The 14,415-nt window shown below is 42.0% G+C and overlaps 1 protein-coding gene across 4 annotated transcripts in view; it reads right to left on the bottom strand.

Moving 5' to 3' along the window:
- Nucleotides 1–14,415, bottom strand: part of LOC127569594 (uncharacterized) — a 113,300-nt gene that overhangs the window by 24,733 nt on the left and 74,152 nt on the right. For 3 of the 4 annotated variants that reach the window (XM_052014374.1, XM_052014370.1, XM_052014369.1), the window contains one exon: nt 8,673–8,790. In XM_052014374.1, the coding sequence (XP_051870334.1) occupies nt 8,673–8,790 (118 nt within the window). Of the gene's footprint in view, nt 1–8,672; nt 8,791–14,415 lie in introns of those variants that run through there. The other variant, XM_052014373.1, reaches the window with a different exon arrangement.

Raw genomic sequence — 14,415 nt, 5'->3', positions numbered from 1 at the left:
GTGCTGCCTGGATTGCGGTGCATGCCTTATGAAAGCAGGATGAGGGAACTCGGCCTTTTCTCCTTGGAGCGACGGAGGATGAGGAGGGACCTGATAGAGGTATATAAGATGATGAGAGGCATTGATCAGGTAGTTAGTCAGAGGCTTTTTCATAGGGCTGAACTGGTTGCCACAAGAGGACATAGGTTTAAGGTCCTGGGTAGTAGGTATAGAGGAGATGTCAGGGGTAAGTTTTTTACTCAGAGAGTGGTGAGTGCGTGGAATGGGCTACTGGCAATGGTGGTGGAGGTGGATATGATAGGGTCTTTTAAGAGACTTTTGGATAGGTGCATGGAGCTGAGAAAAATAGAGGGCTATGGGTCTCTAAGGTAGGGACATGCTCGGCACAGCTTTGTGGGCCGAAGGGCCTGAATTGTGCTATAGGTTTTCTATGTTTCTATGTTTCTAAAGGGAAGTAATTACTATAAGAGTCAATCTGGTGGTCCTTCTTCTGAAAAACACAGTACAAAGAAGATAGAACAATACAGCACAGGAACTGGCCCCTCAGCCCATGATGCTGTGTTGAACTAAACAAGTAAATAAATGCCTAATTAAACTAATCCTTTCTGCCTATACAATGTCTATATCCCTCCATTATCTGCACATTCATGTGCCTATCTCAGAGCCTCTGAAATGCCTCTATAATATTTGCCTCCACCACCACCCCGGGCAGCACATTCCAGGCACCCACCACTCTGTAAAAAAAAACTTACCCCCTTCACCTTAAATACATGCCCTCTAGTATTAGATATTTGGATGCTGGGAAATAGATACCAGCTCTCTATTCTATTTTATGCCTCTCATAGTTTTATAAACTTCTATTAGGTCTCCCCTCAACCTCTGCCACTCCAGAGAAAACAACTCAAGTTTATCCAACCTCTCCTTATAGCTCAAGCCCTCTAATTCAGGCAGCATCCTAGTAAACCTCTTCTGCACCTTCTCCAAAGCCTCCACATCCTTCCCATAATGGGGTGACCAGAATTGAATGCAATACTCCGGGTGTGGCCTAACCAGAGTTTTATCAAGCTGCAACATAACCTCCTGACTCTTGAACTCAATGCCTCGACTAATAACGACAAGCATGCCATACGCCTTCTTTTCCACCCTATCATCCTGTGCAGCCATTTTCAGGAAGCTGTGGACTTGGACCCCAAAATCCCTTTGTAAATCAAAGATCCCTCTGTACATCAAGAGTAAATTAAGGAACATAAATGTTAGCATGCCTTTTTAATGACAAGAAATGTTGCAATTCAATTGGTTATACTTATTACATTTTTGGTCATTATATTAAGGACCAAAAGTTTACAGAAAATCAACCCTTTAACTGTAATAGTGTGTAAAAGGTTGCTGAGGCTAAATAAAAATCAAATATAGCATAAAATTGCAGTTTTACATTACTACACATGTTAAAAAGTCATGGAATAAATATCCTCTTTCATGAAAGTTATTTCTTTTTCATCTTGCGTGCTGATGCTTCAGACTTTTCTGGAGGAAAAGTAGTTTCATGCTTGTGTTGTCAACCCTGTGGAACACAATGCAGATATAAATGTGTATGAGCACCAGTAGTTTATTTTCCTCACACACTGCCTTGATTTTTCCACACTGTGGATATTTCAATTCTTTACAACATAATGTGAAAATGCTTCACTTGTTGCAAAAAGGCCCACAAATGTCAAATGGTTCCCCACTGCTTAATTTACCGAAGGACACAGTCCAGTAGTTCAGGTGTTTTCCTCTGTTGTCACCTGCCTATGTGTCTCAACCAGGATGCTCAGATGCTACTTCCTCAAGCAATAAACAATCTGCTGATGGACTCAGCAGTTTGAGCAGCATCAGTGGGTAAAAGAACTGTTGATGTTTGGGTTAAACCCTGCATCAGGACAGATTTTGCTACTTCCTCAAGCGCAGCGAACCACATCTCTCAAAGGTATGAAGCTGTGCTGGTAAGTAGAGATAAAGAGATGCAGGATACTTTGCGAAGAATCCTTTTTGCCCACCAGTAATTCTAGCAGCTAATCTTCCAAGCCTAACCTTAATGAGAACATCTGTATAAACGATTTTAACAGAGCAAACTATCCTAAGGCACTTCACTGGAGCAAAATGAGACTGAACTAAAGGAGAGTTATTGGCTAAGTAAAAAGTACCAAGGAGTACATTATAGGAGGAGTCATATCTCTTGAATTTGACTGATTTTTGAAGAGGTGACCAGAATACTGACAAGGGTATGGCGGTAGATGTTGTCCACATGGACGTTAGTGAGGCCTTTCACAAGGTCTCACATCGTAGGCTGGTCCGGTAGATTGGAACACAGGGGATCCAGGTGAGCTAGCCAACTGGATACACAATAGCTTTGGTGGTAGGAGGCAGAGAATGGGTAGTAGTAGAGGGTTGATTGGAGACCTATGACCAGTGGTGTGCTGCATTTTGAATATTGGTCAACCAGGAAAGTGGACAAGGGAATAGCAGATGGAATTTAAATCAGACAAGTGTGAAGTGATTGCATTTTAAAAAGTTAAACCAGGCCAGGACATACACAGTGAATGGCAGGGCCCTGGGGAGTGTTGTAGAACAGAGAGACCGAGGGGTACAAGTACATAATTCCCTGAAAGTGGCAACACAGCTAGAGAGGGTGATGAAGACAGCTACGGCATGCTTGCCTTCATCAACTGTGGTATTGAAGTACAAGAGTTGGGATGTCATGTTACAGTTGTACAATAGAGAGATACAGGAGACTGAAGATGCTGGAATTTGGAGCAACTCGGCAGGTGGAGCAGCATCTATGGGAGGAAAGAATTTCTGGTCAAAACCCTTTCACAGTGAACCCATTAAGTTTAATAGGAATGTGGGAATGGTGTCCTGGTTAGTTTAATGAGAAGGCCTCACTGACTGTACTGCTCACATGAGAAACAGAAGCATGAGTAAGCCACTCGGGCCCCTCATGCCATTGCTACTATTTAATAAGGTCATGAGTGACCTATGAGCTCAATGCCACATTCCAGCACTAACTGCAATTCCTTGATTTCCTGACTATCAAAAAGCTATCAGTCTCTGTCTTGAATGTACTCAGTGACTGTTAGTCTTTATTTGCAGAGTATGGAAGTAGAGAGAGGCTCGTCCAGGATTTGAACCCGGGACCTCTTGCACCCCAAGCGAGAATCATACCCCTAGACCTTTGTATCCTTGGTGTGGTGTACATTTACCAGAATAGTTCCTGGGATGGTCCTTTGCCCAATGAAGAGAGATTGAGTAGAACTGGTCTATAATGATTAAAAGAGTGAAAGGTAAAGTCATTGATGGATTGATGAGGTAAATGCTTAATCCTGGAAAAAATAGCTCAGCCACAAAGAACAGAGGAGAAATTTCTTTTGCAAGGATGTCCTTTACAAGGACAGGTTGCACTTAAACTGGGGAGGGACCAATCTCCATACAGGGAGGTTTGCTGGGGCATCTAAGAGGGTTTACAGTAGACTGGGGAGACCCAGAATGAAAGTATAGCAGGAAGGGGAGACAGGAGCATATGTCGGACATAGAACAGGCAGGTCCAGTGGGCAGAACAGATAGAGATAGATAGGGAAGCATAAGAGAGCTGGTAGGCTTAACTGCATTACTATAACGCGAGGATCCTCACAGGTAAGATGGATTAGCAAAGAGCATGGATCAGTACAAGGTATCATGATATTGGTGAAATCATGGAAAATGGTTGAGGGAAGGGCAGGACTGGCCCTTCCAGAGTATAGATGGTTCAGGCATGAACAGAGAGACATAGAGTGAGGGAGGGGATGTACAGAATTGGGGCGTTGCATTGCTAATCAGGAGAGGCATTATTCAGGGAGGGATATCTCCCTGATAGAGATATGATAGAGATTTACAAAATTATGAAGGGTATAGACAGAGTAAATGCAAGTAGGCTCTTTCCACTTAGATTACGAGAGATAAGTATGAGAGGACATAGCTTTAGGGTGAAAGGGGAAAGGTTTAGGGGGAACATTAGGGGGAACTTCTTCACTCAGAGAGTGGTGGAATGAGCTGCCATCTGATGTGGTAAATGCAGGCTCACTCTTAAGTTTTAAGAATAAATTGGAATAGATACATGGATGGGAGAGGTCTGGAGGGTTATGGACTGGGTGCAGGTCATGGGACTAGTGGAATAAAGTTTCGGCACAGACTAGAAGGGCCAAATGGCCTGTTTTCTGTGCTGTAATATTCTGTGGTTCTATCCTGGATGGATTGGACAATGAGGCTGTATTGGTAGAACTTAGGAATCAGAAAGGGTGACCACTTTGACTGGGTTATACTATAGGCCTCCTAATAGTCAGCAGAAATTAGAAGAACAAAATATGTAAGCAATTGAAGTAGGGGGTAAAAACAAGAGTAGTGTAGTGGGGAGTTTTAACTTTCCCAATATTGACTGAGATTTCCCTTGTGGGCTTAGATGGGATGGAATTTGTAAAATGCATCCTGGATCTTTTTTAAAGAAACATGTAGAGTGGCTCATAAGGAAAAGGGCTATAGTTTGACCTTGTATTAGGGAATAAGGATGGACACGTTACAGAAGTGTTTGTGGAAGAACCTTTTGAGACCATGGCCATAATTCAGCAAGTTTTAAAGAAATCATGGTAAAAGAGAAGGTTGGTCCTAGAGTTAGTGTCTTAAATTGGGGGAGGGCTGATTTCAATAGTAAATAGGACCTGATGAAAGTAGATTGGGAGCAGCTGTTGGAGGGTAAAACACATATGATAAGTGGGAGGCATTTAAAGGTGAGGTAATGAGAGTTCAGATTCAACCTGTCCCTGTAAGGGAAAGAAGTGAAGATGGTAAATTTAGGAAACAGTTACAAAGGATATTGAAGATTTGATCAGGAAAAAGAAGGAAGTTGTATGTCTGGTATAGGCAACTGGTAATGAACTAATCCTTTGAAGTTTATGGGATATAGGAGAGAAGAAAGAAGTTTGGAGGGCAAAAAGTGGACATGAAATGCTGTAGCAAGCAGGATTAAGGAGCATCTCAAAAGCTTTTATGAAAGTGTATAAGAAGTGAGAGAAAGAGCAGGTCCCCTCAGGGACCAAAGGGGTAATCTATGTGTGAGCTGAGGATATGAGTGGGGTCCTAAATGAGTACTTCTCATTGTCCTTCACCAAGGAGAAGGATGTGGAGGGGAGGGGTATGCTGATGTTCTGGGGCATATCTATGTTATGAAGGAGGAAGTGTAAAAGATATTTCCACATATTAGATGGATAAGGTTCCCAGCATCTGGATGGGGATTTATTCCAGGATGCTATGGGAAGCAAGAGAGATATTTGCCTCTTTGTTAGCCTTTGGTGACATACCAGAAGACTGGAAGCTGGCAATGTTCCCTTATTCAAAAAAAGACAGTAAGAATAAGCCATATATCAGTAGTATGGAAATATATTATAAAATAATGTTAAGGAACAGGATTTATGCTCACTTGGATTGATTTGGGAAAGTCAGCATAGCTGTGTGGGGGAAATTCTGTCCCACTAATTTGATTGCGTGCTCTTTGAGGAGGGAACCAAGGAGATTGATGAAGACGGGTGGTAGACTTCGTCAATGTGGGCTTTAGGTAAGGCATTTGACAAGGTCCCACATGGTTGACCTGGTCCAAAAGGTTAAGGTACATGAGTCCCAAGGTGAGCTGGCTAATTGGATCCAAAATTTGCTTGGTTATAGGAGGCAGAGGGTAGTGGTGGATTTTTTTTGACCAGAAAGTCTGTAACAAGTGGTGTACCACAGTGATCAATGCCAGGACATTTGTTGTGTTTTATATGTGTGTGTGTGTGTATTATATATATATATATATATATATATATATATATATATATATATATATATATGACTTGGATGAAAATATAGGTGTTCTGATTAGTAAGTTTGCTGACCATACAAAAATTGGTGGAGTTGTAGACAGTGAAGAAGGTTGCCTAAGGATACAGGGGTACAACTGGAAAGTTGGACAGGGTAGTGACAGATGAAATTTAATCCAGACAGTGAGGTAAAATCATTCTGGCCTGTCAAATGCAGGCAGGACATGTACAGTAAAAATTGGCAAGGACCTTGGGACCATTGTTTTACAGAGAGATCTTGGGGTGCAAATTCATAGCTCCCTAAAAATGGTGACATAGATGAATAGGATAGTGAAGAAAACCTTTGCTCTGCTTGCCTTCATCGGCTGGGGCATTGAGTTTAACAGTTAGGGTGAACATTTGCAGCTGTACAAAACGCCTAAGGATTTGGTAGCATGTGCAGAAGAGATTCGCAGGATATTGGCTGGAACAGAGGGCTGTGGTTACAAGGAGAAATTAGATAGGCTGGGATTGTTCTCACTGGAAGGTAGAAAGCTGAGTTTATAAAACTGAGGCACAGACAGGATGGGTAGATAAGGGAGGCCAAAACTATAGGGAATAGCCTCAAAGTGAGAGGGGAGAAATTTAAAGGATAGCTGAGTGATAAGTTCTTCACACAGAGGGTGTAGTATATGGAATGAGCTGCCAGAGGAGGTGGTAGAGACAGATACTATTACAATGTTTAAAAGGCATTTGGATGGGAAAGGAGGAGAGGGATATAACCTAATGCAGGCAAATGAGATTAGTGTAGATAGGTCAGCATGGAGGATTTGGGCTGAAGAGCCAGTTTCTGTGCTGTATTGCTCTACAACGAGGGTTCTAGATATTTCTTCAGAGGCCTGTGAATGCCAAATTCAGGTGATGATCAATGAGTTTTGACAGTAAGGAAATCAAAGGATAGGGAGAAGCAGTTGGGAAAATGAATAAGTTGTAGATCACCCATGATCTTACTGAATGGGAAGCGAGCTCAAGGAACTATATGACCTACCTTACCCTTAAGTGTTTCTTATCTTATGAAACATTAACTCTGTTTCTTTCTCCATAGATGCTTCTTGACCTACTGAATGTTTACAGCATTTTTTTGTTTTAGATTTCCAGCATCTGTAATATTTTGCTTTTGCTTCCTTCATGAAAAAATACGAAGAAGGCATTTGGGTTTCTATAGGTTATATATAAAGAAAATTAGAAATCTAGATGTTCCCTATTTGAAAGATGACAGTGAAGTCTACATCTGTATGAACATTTTCTTTGAAAGTGTCTGAGACTCTGGAGTTCCAATCCATCTGACTAACTGAGACACAGATGCTGGAGCAACAATCTGCTGGAGGAATTCAGTGGATCAAGGAGCTTCTGCAATGTGGGGGGGTGGGGGGGATGCTGAGGAATTGTTGATGTGTTGGGTTGAAACCCTTCATCAAAACTGATTTTTGCTGAAACCACTTGTTCACTATTCTCACCATTAGCTTCTGACACTGAGATTCATTGTTACTCTGATGTCAAATTGACTCTATGTCAAATCTGCATAGAGTGGCAGAGTCAAATTTCATGAGTGCTGGTGAAGTCTGATACTCTATAAGACAATGATCTCCTCCAGAAAGGAATTTCCAAGAGTCTGCAAGAAATTGTCCCCTTTATCTGTGGGGCACAACGATGCATCCCCCAAAACATGTTATTTCTTCTTTGTTTTTTGGGGGCTTTCATTGCCCTAGTTAACTCTTCTATGGGTCATACATATAACTGCACCTCAACTTCAGGTGCATTGGTAGAGTGCTGGTCCAGCTATATGGTGAGTCCTGCCTTCCATATAAGGTTGTGCAGATGATGCTTTTCACAGCTCCTCAATGTGCCCCAGAATAAATATTTGCCCAGGAAGAAGATATTCTGTCAGTGCAGGGGAGCAGATCTCCATTAAATTCCAAGTTATAGAACCTCTATAGATAATGAATCCTGTTGTATCCTGTTCAGTATCTGGTTAAGGAAACCAAAGCCTGGCTGACTGGATAGATACATCTGAGTAGTTTGCTTGTACACAGATTATCACAGTGGTCTGGATGTGAGACTTTGCACACTTGTGCAATTTCCTACACAGTCAGATCAGTTGCTGGGACAAGGATCTTTAGTTTTTGATGAAATTGAACATTTTTGTCATCTGCAACTAGCTGCTTGTTTGCAAAGAAAGTCACCTGGGAATTCATTAGTGCATGGGTAAAAATGGTTTTGTTAGTGGATCTTTGTGTGGTGCACAGAATCATTTTCCATACATTTATCTGCAGGAACATCAAGATAAAAAGTTAATTCTCATAAATCCTTGGCCAGTGAACATTTCCAGTAAGAGAACATTTTATCTTGAGTCTGGGAAATGGTGGAATACATCTGTAATTTGACTTTGCAGCATTATATTCACCAAATTACATTAGTTTTCCAGTGAGTACAGTATGAGGAAATTCGGATCTTAGGAAGAGTTAAGCACATTTCTTAAAATTCAGTCCTTTTTATATTTAATACTGAGTAAGTGTAGACACTGCAGGTGTTGTTCCACCAGCTCTCACTTCCATCTGACCCTGTGTTCTATGTAAGTTGTACATTTCCACAGCATGAATCAAGTGATGACTCAGCTCCTACTGACAGGGACCAAAGCAGTTTTCAGATGAAAAATAGATTTCAATCAGAGTTACCTAGAACTTGTAGCCACAAAATCCCTCAACATATGAGGGTCATTGGTGCAAGAGTTTGTAAGAATTCCATAAAACTTTAAAATAGCCATATTCCTACCTTGTCCAATTTCTGGCTTTAAAACACCTGCAAGTTTCAGCAATAGGTATACAAAGCCCATAGTAAAAGTGGTCCAGATCATCACAGCAGAGAGTGCAAGACAATTATATTCAACTGTCTGTAAAAAAAAAACAACAACACAAAGTGAACAAGTTTTACAAAACATTGACTTATTTTGAAATGAAATATTTTCATGTAAGTTGCACAAGTTGTGGACTGGAAATAGCCATGTGAAGCAAATCAAGCTGACATAAGTCACAACTCCTCGAGCCAGAGGACATTGTGATCAGGTCCAAGCTCCATGATAGTTCAGGACAACCTGTTCCAAGCATCACATTTGCAATTACACAAGGTTCAAGTAACAAAACTTTCCAAACAGGAGTGGAATCAGTGTGCGTAATTCACAGCTCTCCTCCAAGTGGGTGATAGCCATCTTGCCATGTCATTGGCCATAATCATATGTGCAGCATACTGATGTCACCCTGACTATGAACAGTTCTGTGATACTCTGATAATCCAATAACCTGATAATTCAAGGTAAGGACCTGGACCTGCTGCAATTCACCTATGGCCACAACAGATCTACAGCACGTGCAATCTTACTGGCACTCCATTCAGCTTTGATGCACTTAGACAACCGCAAGACATAAATCAGGCTACCGTTTATTGATTACTGCTTGGCGTTCAACACCATCATTCCTTCAGTACTAATAACCAAGCTTCAAAACCTGGACCTCTATACCTCCCTCTGCAACTGGATCCTCAGCTTCCTCATTGGGAAACCACAGTCAGTGCGGATCGGTAATAACATCTCCTCCTCACTTACAATCAACACAGGTGCACCTCAAGGATGCATGCCTAGCCCACTGCTCTGCTCTCTCTCATGAGTGTGTGGCTAAGCACAGGTCAAATGCCATCTATAAGTTCACAGATGACACCACTGTTGTTGGTAGAATCTCAGATGGTGACAAGGAGGCATATAGGGGTGCGATAGATTGGCTGGTTGAGTGGTGTTGCAACAACAACCTCACACTCAACATCAGCAAGACCAAGGAAGTGATTGTGGACTTCAGGAAGGAGAAGTCGGGAGAACACATACCAGTCCTCATTGAGGGGTCAGCGGTGGAAAGGGTGAGCAGCTTCCAGTTACTGGGCTTCAACACCTTGGAAGCTCTATCCTGGGCCTGACACATACATACAATCACGAAGAAGGCATGCTAGTGGCTCTATTTCATTGGAAGTTTGAGGAGATTTGGTATGTCACCAAAGACTCTTGTAAATTTCTATAGATGTACAGTGAGGAGCATTCTGACTGCTTGCATCACTGCCTTGTATGGAGGCTCCAATCCACAGGATTGCAAGGGGCTGCAGAGGGTTGTAGACTCAGCTGGCACCATCATGGGCACAACCCTCCCCACCATCGAGGACATCTTAAAGAGGCAGCGCCTCAAGAAGACGGCATCCATCACTAAGGACCCTCACCACCTGGGACATGCACTCTTCTTGTCATAACCATCAGCGAGGAGGTACAGGAGCCTGAAGACCCATCCTCAACAATTCAGGAACAGCTTCTTCCCCTCCACCATCAGATTTCTGAACGATGCATGACCCCCTGCAAACTACCTCATTATTCCTTTTTTTGGACTAATTATTTATTTCTGTAATTTATAGATTTTTATGTCTGTGCACTGTACTGCTGTCACAAAACAAATTTCACGTCATATGTCAATGACGATCTGATTCTGATTCTAAATCTAATTTGTTATTTGATGATTTGGAAATCCCAAGGGTTTGGCATCTGGGTCACCAGGTTATGTTTGCCATGATAACCATCTACTCACCTGAACCCCAGTTTCCATGCTCCCCATCCACTTGCCGGGTCCCAGTTCTCACACTCCCTGTCCACTCGCTGATTCCCAGTTCTCACACTCCTTGTCCACTCGCCAGGGTCTCAGTTCTCCCACTCTCTGGGGTCCTGGTTCTCACACTCCTCATCCACTTGCCGGGGTCCCAGTTCTCACACTCCCTATCCACTTGCTGGAGCCCCAGATCTTGTGCTTCCTTAAAACTTACTGGGGCCTTGTTTTCCACATTTCCTTTGAACGTTCCAGGGCCTTGTTTCTTGTGCTCCCTTAAAACTTACTGGGTTCACTGGAAAATTTATTAAAGTGAATGAAGCATGTGTGGTATTATTGGGAAATCTGTTACTTCAGCACCAAAGTTTAGAGCCTAGCAGATTAACAGATATTTAATGTACACTGTAACTACCTCATGTAAGTTAGCCTCTCTTGTGAGCAATGTGCCTCTGACTATAGGTCCAGGAGCCTTACAATAAAGTGTGCCAGTACTCAAGCAGCATTTGTTTGAGCAATGAAACATAACTCTAAATAAAGGCCAATGCAATACAAGGCAGTGTTTGTAATTCAGTTAGATGTAATATAGTTATGGAAAGAGACCAAAGGTAGCCCAGTATTAAAAATTCTACATTGCTGGAGGCTAGATTCAGAGGGTATATCAGCCACCAATTTACCCTCAGGTGGTTGCTTCCAGTCCACTGTTACAGTGTACTGGAAGCAACCACCTGAGGGTAAATCAGTGTCAAAGCCTTCAAAGAGGGCATAGGAGAATTTCAAAACAAATATATACTTATTAAAAGAAAAGGAGGATCTCCTAGTTTTAGACCACATGAATGTTGAAGAACAAAGAGACAGGATAAAACACAAAAGGAAAGTTTTTGACTGAGCCTGGTGGAAAGCAAAAGACGCAGAGGTGAAATTAAAGAGGAAATTAGGAAAGAAACTAGAGTTTGTGAATGAATACAGGCTGTAAAATCATAAGTTACTAACATTTTAACACCACAATTTAGAATCACTGAATTACAATTATGAGATAATGAGGTTGAACAAAAGAATGACAAAACATTAATTTAACTTGAAACACAGCTATGGAAAGAAAGTCTCAATGCAAGGCCAGGCCACACATCCCTGGGGGAAGGGGAAATTATATTTTGTTAGCTGGAATGGAAAAGGAGAAGGCTTTGTCACGGAAGATTAATTCAGTACTTCAGAACTGTCTTTATCTAGGATAGCTGTACAAACAAATTCTTAAATAATACATTAGAAAGACCAGAGATAAAGAGAGAACACGACACTTTATTTAATCCTGGGAGAGCAAGTTTAATACCTAGCACGTGGTAATGGGGTGAATTAATTAGAATAGTGATAGGCAAGATATGGAATCATCCTCCCGATTCCCAAATGGTTACAAAATACTCCTGAAGAATACAGCTGAGGAAAATTACTAGAAACCTTACTGTATTATATCAAGAAGCAGTAGTTCATAAAAACTGTAGGACAATTTACAATGATGAGTGGAGTGGGAGAGAGTGATAAATCTAGCCATTGCAGAATTATATAAAATAATCTGCTCATATCAGAACCTTCAATCTCGGCCTCAGGGACAAGGTAAGTGTGAAGAAACATGGTACGGGTGGCTAGGCAGTAAGGCGACCACAGCCTAGATGGCCAATGAGGAAGTGTACATCAGTGCACAATGGGGATAAAGAGTGGGAGGTATTAACATTAGTACTGAAGTGGGAGTTGTGAACCAAATAATAGAACATAGAATAGTACAGCACAGGAACAGACCCTGCAGCCGATAATGTTGTGCTGAACTAATTAAAATTAGTAATTAAAAGCCTACTAAATTAGTCCCATCTGCTGACACAATGTCCATATCTCTCCATATTCATGTGCCTATCTAAGAGCCTCTGAAATGCCTCTATCATATTTGCCTCCACTACTACCCCTGGCAGCGCATTCCAGACATCCACTACTCCCTGTGTAAAAAAATTTGCCCCACACATCTCCTTTGAATTTACCCACTTTACCATCCAGTATTAGACATTTTGACCCTGGGAAAAAGAATCCAGTGGTCTACTCTATCTATGCACATCATAATCTTATAAATTTCTATCAGGTCTCCCTTCAGTTTCTGCCACCCCAGAGAAAACAACCCTGGTTTGTTCAACCTCTCCTTATAGCACATGCCCTCTAATCCAGGTAGCATCCTGGTAAACCCCTTCTGCACCCTTTCCAAAGCCTCCACATCCTTCCTATATAATGGGGCGACCAGAACTGAATGCAATACTCCAGATGTGGCCTAATCAGAGTTTTATAAAGCTACAACATAATTTCCTGACTGTTGAATTCAGTGCCTCGACTAATAAAGGCAAACGTGTTATGCACCTTCCTTACTACCCTATCAAATTGTGCAGCCACTTTCAGGGAGCTATGGACTTGGACCCCAAGTTCCCTCTGAAAATCAACACAGTTAAGGGTCTTGCCATTAACTGTGTACAGTCCCTTTACGTTTGATCTCCCAAAGTGCAACCCCTCATTTGGCTGGATTAAACTCCATCTGCCATTTCTCCGACCATATCTGCAACTCATCTATATCCTGCTGTATCTTTGGCAACCTTCTACACTATCCACAATGCCACCAATCTTTGTATCATCTATGAACTTACTAACCCAGCCATCCATGTATTCATCCAAGTCATTTATATGTATCATTAACAGCAGAGGTCCCAGTATGAAACCCTGTGTGACCCCACAGTCACGGACCTCCAGCCAAAATAAGACCCATCGACCAGCACCCTCTGTCTTTTATGGACAAGCCAATTCTAAATCCAAAAGGTCAAGTCACCATTGATTCCATGCATCTTAATATTCTGGATGAGACTACCATGAGGGGCCTTGTCAAACACCTTACTAAAATCCATGTAGACAACATCCACAGCTCTACCTTCGTCTATCACCTTTGTCATTTCCTTGAAAAACTCAATTAAGTTAGTAAGACACGACTTGCCCCGCACAAAGCCATGCCGACTGTCCCTAATTAGGCCATGGTTTTCCAAATGTCATAAATCCTATCTCTAAGAATCCTCTCCAACAGCTTCCTTACCACTGATGTGAGACTCACCCATCTATAGTTTCCAGGAATATGCCTATTTTCCTTCTTGAACAACGGAACAATATTAGCTACTGCCAGTCCTCCGGGACCTCACCTGTGGCTTGAGAGGACACAAAGATCTTGGTCAAGCCCCATCAATCTCATCTCCTGCCTCTCTCAATAACCTGTTGTATCAGGTCCTGGGGACTTATTCACCTTAACATCCTTCAGGAGACTGAACACTACCTCTTTCTTTATTTCAAAATGGCCTGGCATATTAGCATGCTCCACACTGATCTCACTATCCTCCACATCCTTCTCCTTGGTAAATACCGACACAAAGTGCTTATTGAGGATATATCGCCCATATCGTACGCCTCCAAGCACATGTTCCCTCCTTTATCCTTGAGTGGTTCTATCCACTTCCTAGTTATCCTCCTGTATGTATGTATGTATAGAATGCCTTAATCCTACTTGCCAAGGACTCCGTGCCCCCTCCTGGCTCTTCTATTCCTTTCTTGAGTTCTTTTCTAGCTTCTTGATTATCCTCAAGGGCTCCATTTGATTTTAGCTCCCTAAACTTTACATACTCTTCCTTTTTCTTCTTGACTAAATTCACCACATCTCTCAACATCCATGGTTCCCCTCCCTTGCCATCCTTGTTCTTCCTTCCTACTGGAACATACTGGTCCTGTACTCTGTGCAGCTGGTTTTTATACACCCTCCACGTGTCAAATGTGAACTTGCTCAAAAATAGCTGTTCCCAATTAACTCTCCCTAGTTCCTATCT

Source organism: Pristis pectinata, chromosome 4 (assembly GCF_009764475.1).
Source record: "Pristis pectinata isolate sPriPec2 chromosome 4, sPriPec2.1.pri, whole genome shotgun sequence".
Taxonomy (NCBI): domain Eukaryota; kingdom Metazoa; phylum Chordata; class Chondrichthyes; order Rhinopristiformes; family Pristidae; genus Pristis; species Pristis pectinata.
This window is presented reverse-complemented; position numbering and strand designations above follow the sequence as displayed.